The 4,410-nt window shown below is 58.2% G+C and overlaps 1 protein-coding gene across 3 annotated transcripts in view; it reads left to right on the top strand.

Annotated features, from left to right (window-relative positions):
* The window catches only part of SLC4A1 (solute carrier family 4 member 1 (Diego blood group)), a 16,531-nt gene extending 13,633 nt beyond the window's left edge, over window positions 1-2,898 (top strand). For all 3 annotated transcript variants that reach the window (XM_047093401.1, XM_047093399.1, XM_047093400.1), the window contains exons 18-20: window positions 807-976; window positions 1,071-1,247; window positions 1,925-2,898. In XM_047093401.1, the coding sequence (XP_046949357.1) occupies window positions 807-976; window positions 1,071-1,247; window positions 1,925-2,005 (428 nt within the window). In that variant the 3' untranslated portion in view covers window positions 2,006-2,898. The remainder of the gene's footprint in view (window positions 1-806; window positions 977-1,070; window positions 1,248-1,924) is intronic.
* The last annotated feature ends 1,512 nt before the right edge of the window (window positions 2,899-4,410 follow it).

Below are 4,410 nucleotides of genomic sequence, written 5' to 3'. Positions count from 1 at the left end.
AACTTAGTAACCCTCCTCATCTCTGGGCCTCGGTGTCTCGGTCTGTACCATGAGAGGGTTCATTAGATGCCCCTGAAGTCTCTCTAGCTGGGCTGTTCTATGACTGATCCCAAGGGCAGTGCCCCAGGCATAATCTGGGGTGGGAGAGAAGACAGAGTGTCACTGGGGTTTGATCCGAGTTCTGGAGCAGCTGAGAGTCCGGCTGAGCTCAGTGTGGGCAGCGTCGCGGTCACTGATGGAGGAACCAGGGAAGTTTCTTAAAGGGGGCAAAGTTGGTGTTAGCTGGAGGAGGGTCAGGGTTTGGATAGGTGGAGGGGGTTGGAGGCATTCTGGGCTGGAGCGATGAAAAAGTTGGGCTTCTCTGACCTCTGTGATCCCCTGAGGCTAAAAGAAAAGGCTTTGAAATCGGGCTGGCAGGAGTTTGACTCCCTGACCCGCCACTTAGTAGTAGCTGCGTGGTTGCAGACAAGTTCCTTCCCCTCTCTGGGTCTGTTTCCCCATCTGTAAAATGGGGGTAATACCTGGGGGGGAGGGACGGGGTGGGCGAGGGGCGGGGGCCTGGGGCTAGGTGGTGGGGAAGATTAGGACGATGCTGGGAGTGGTTGGCCGTGGGCCGAAGTCTGAGGGGCCCGGCGGGCCGGTCAGAGGCTTGGAAAGCGGCACAGGCATTAATACTGTTGTGTAAAATGGGGGGTAATACCTATTAAGAGGGCTTCATACGGTACCTATGGTTTCATTCCCCAGCCCCTGATGCTTCTGGCCCACTGGGGCCCCTGGGGGCTAAAAGCGTGTGCTTCTCCCCGCAGGCGTGTCTATCCTCATGGGGCCCATCCTGTCCCTCATCCCCCTGGCTGTGCTGTTTGGCATCTTCCTCTACATGGGGGTCACATCCCTCAGCGGCATCCAGCTCTTTGACCGCTTATTGCTTCTGTTCAAGCCGCCCAAGTACCACCCGGTCGTGCCCTACGTCAAGCGGGTACAGAGCCCTCCTGGCGGCCCGGCCCAGAGTGGGGTGGGGGGTTGCGGGGTGCCAGGGCAGGGCGGGCGGTAACCCCAGCCTCTGCCCGCAGGTGAAGACCTGGCGCATGCACTTGTTCACGGGCATCCAGATCATCTGCCTGGTGGTGCTGTGGGTCGTGAAGTCCTTCCAGGCCATCTCACTGATCCTGCCTTTCATCCTCATTCTCACGGTGCCTCTGCGCCGCCTCCTGCTGCCGCTTATCTTCAGGGAGCTGGAGCTCAAGTGTGTAAGTGTCTGCTCCCCTCCCCTCCCCTGCGCCCTCCACCCCCACCCCCCGCAGAGCTGCAGGGGGCAGGGAGGGGTCATCCCCGGGGCTGGCAGAATAGGAGGGGTGGGTCTGGAAACAAAGGAAGGCAGAAGGGCGCAGAGGTTAAGGTCTGGGTCTGGGGCTTGCGTCCAGATCCAACACTGCCTCGTCCTAGTTTCTGACCCGGAACAAGTGGCTTCCTTTCTCTAAGCCTTGGGTTTACTCACCTATAACAGAAGTAATGGCAGGGTTGGAGAGAGTTAGGAAGCACACGGGCTGTGTTCCACACGAGCTGTCCTCACCGCTGGGGGACTGGTCCTGTGGTCTTGTAAGTCATTTTGGACAGAGTCTCTCCTCCAGTGGAATGCTTCCACGATGTGACAGTCGCTGTGGGGCTGCCCTGGCGAAGGGGTGCCCTGCCCACCCTCTGTAGGCCTTCTCCTGCCGGGGCACCGGATCCCCGGGGGCTCCTCGCCCATTGGACACCGCTCATCTGGACCAAACCTGGGGGCCGAGGGGGCAGGACATGACTCGTCCAAGGTTCAGAGAGAGCCAGGCCCTCTCCCTCCAGAGGTGCTGTCAGCACTGGGGGGAGGGCTCATCTGCCCCGCCTCTCCCCGGAAGCTTACCCTCTCTCCTGCTACTCTACCCTCCAGCTGGATGCCGACGATGCCAAGCCAAACTTTGATGAGGAGGAAGGTCAGGATGAATACAACGAGGCGCCCATGCCCGTGTGAGGAGAAGGCCCAGGCCTCAGAGCCCCCTCCACCTTCCCGCCTCCCCTCTCTCCCAGGAAAAGCAGAAGTTCATGGGTATCTCATAGACTCTCATGTCCCTCCTGGGGTAGCAACTGGAGCCCTGGGGCTGTGGGTGGGGATGGAAGGAGTGACTAGTAAACCAGCTTTTATGGCTGGAGATGGCCAGTAGGGCCCACATTAGGAAATCCACTGTGTAGTCCCCTCCTGCTGCCACACTGCCACGTGGGGTTCCCAAGCTGGAAGGCTCTGATCCGAGCCAACGTCTTCACAGCCAGCACAGACAGGGGCAGTGGCAGGGGAGGTGGAGGGGGTGAGGTTCAAATTCCTGCGTGCTGTGTGACCTTGGGCAAGTCCTCCAGCCTCTGCTTCCTCTTCTGTAAAATGGGTATAATTATAATAATACCCACGCTACAGGATGGCTACTGAGGACCAAAGATAAATGTGAAAAAGGAGCCTTGTCAACTTTGAAAGGACTGTCAGACGGTATCTTCAGGCTGGCCCAAGGTCACACAGCTCCTGAGCTGTACAGCTGGGGTTTGAACCAGGTCTCCTGACTCTGAGGCCAGAGCCCTAGGCTCTACTTTAGTTACCCACCTTCCCATGCCTAGAGATGCCCCTGCTGACTCCCCTTCCCTATTCCCACCCCCATCCCTTGGACCCTCTCGTCTGGGGCAGAGGGAGGTGTCCTGGTGAGGGCAAGGAGCAGGTGAAGACGCAGTCAGGGCGGGGAGCCAGGACTCCTAAGTGCTCACTCCCTCCTCCCATGCTGTCACTCAGTCATGTGTTCATTCATTCTGCAAACACTTACTGAGGGCCCTGGTCCCTACAGATACAGGGGCAACCGAGAAAAGACTCTGCCCTGGGGTGGGGAATGGGGGTGGGGGGGGGGGGCGGGAGGCGGTGATGCAGAGTCTGTGCTAGATTTGGATGGAGGGGGTGAGATCAGATGGGGGGGGAAGGGAGGGAGGTTTGTAATTTATTGTTTGCGTATTTCTAAGAGCTTTCATTGTACTTCGGCTTCACACAAATGCCCAGGCCTCCCGTTGGAGACGCACTGCCCACAACCTCACCCCAGCTGAATCTTGGGGAAAACCCAGATTTGACCAATGGGGGTAAGAGACAGTGGACTCTGCAGAATAGGGGCATAATCTTTTTTTTTTTTTTTTTACAAAACAAAAATATAAAAAGAGTGGAAAGAGCTGGAAGCGGTGAGAAATGGTTGAAACGGAGAATCAGGTGCCTTGGGCGCCCGATGGGAGGCTCTTGGGTGCATCCCTGAAGGCTGACAGCTGCCTCTCACCACTTCCCCATTCTATGCCTCAGCTTCCTCATCTGTAAAATGGGGACGATAATGGTACCTACCTTGTAGGATTCTTGTAAGGATTAAATGAGACAGTGCATGTAAAGCGCTTGCTTAGCACAGCCTGGCCTCAGGCCTCAGAGGAAGCGCTCAATCAACCTTCGCTGCTGGTATTGTGATCCTCACTGGGGTGTCCCTGCCCCCTCCCTCCTTCTGCTCCTTGAACACTGCTCAGGAAAGTGGAAAGAAAGTCGCCCGCACTGCTAGCACCCTTCCCCTTGATGCTTGGGAGTAGGTTTTGCCAATAAATGCATCTGTGGTGGAGTGACTGCCTTGCTGCAATTTCCCTCCGAGAGTCGGGGGTCCAAGGGGTTTTGGCCGGACCCTGTGGACACGGCACGCATGCCGTGGGGCTGGTCCCCAGAGTAACCCAGGGTGCGGGCAAGGAGGGCCAGGCTGGGGGGTGGCAGGGTGTATCCTGGGGGGAGGGATACAACTGGTGGCCCTGAGTCTTAGGGTGGAGAAGGCCAGCCGCCAGTGAGAGGGTGAGAGAGCAAGGGAAGACACATTACGCTCTGGACATCCCTCTTCAGAATGAACAAGACCCAGTGGGGGGAGGGGCTGAAAGGACTGTCATCCGGTATCTTCAGGCTGGCCCTGTCCCTTGTACCATGGGCCCCACATCCCTTGGGGCCAATCAGCCCCTTGGCTTGCACGCATCAAGGTGGGCAGCGCCTCTGAGGGGCCTCGCCAGGGAGGGAAGGCAGTTTGCGCTCAGTTACGCAGGAACAGCGTCTCTTGACCAGCTTTTCCACTGGCCCTCACTCTGGTCCCCGTGGAAGACCACCAGCTTCCAGCAAATCTAGAAGGCTTCTGGGCCAGGTGTCACCCCCTGGCCAGGAGGGTGCCAAAACATAAACCCTCCCCACACTTCTCAGCCTTCCAACGAGAGGTCAGCGCAGGGCTGGGCCGCCTGGCTTCCTTCCCTGCATCTATATTTACTTGCCGCCTATCCCCAGCTGACCCCTCCCAGGCTGCCCGGGACAGCCGCCAAAGGGCCAGAGAGCTACCTTGGCCCCAGGGA

Source organism: Lynx rufus, unplaced genomic scaffold, assembly GCF_022079265.1.
Source record: "Lynx rufus isolate CCGP_SWC_20201006 ecotype Redwood Valley unplaced genomic scaffold, mLynRuf1.p SCAF_34, whole genome shotgun sequence".
Lineage (NCBI taxonomy): Eukaryota > Metazoa > Chordata > Mammalia > Carnivora > Felidae > Lynx > Lynx rufus.
The sequence above is the reverse complement of the archived record's forward strand: the minus strand, read 5'-3'. Positions and strand labels throughout refer to the sequence as shown.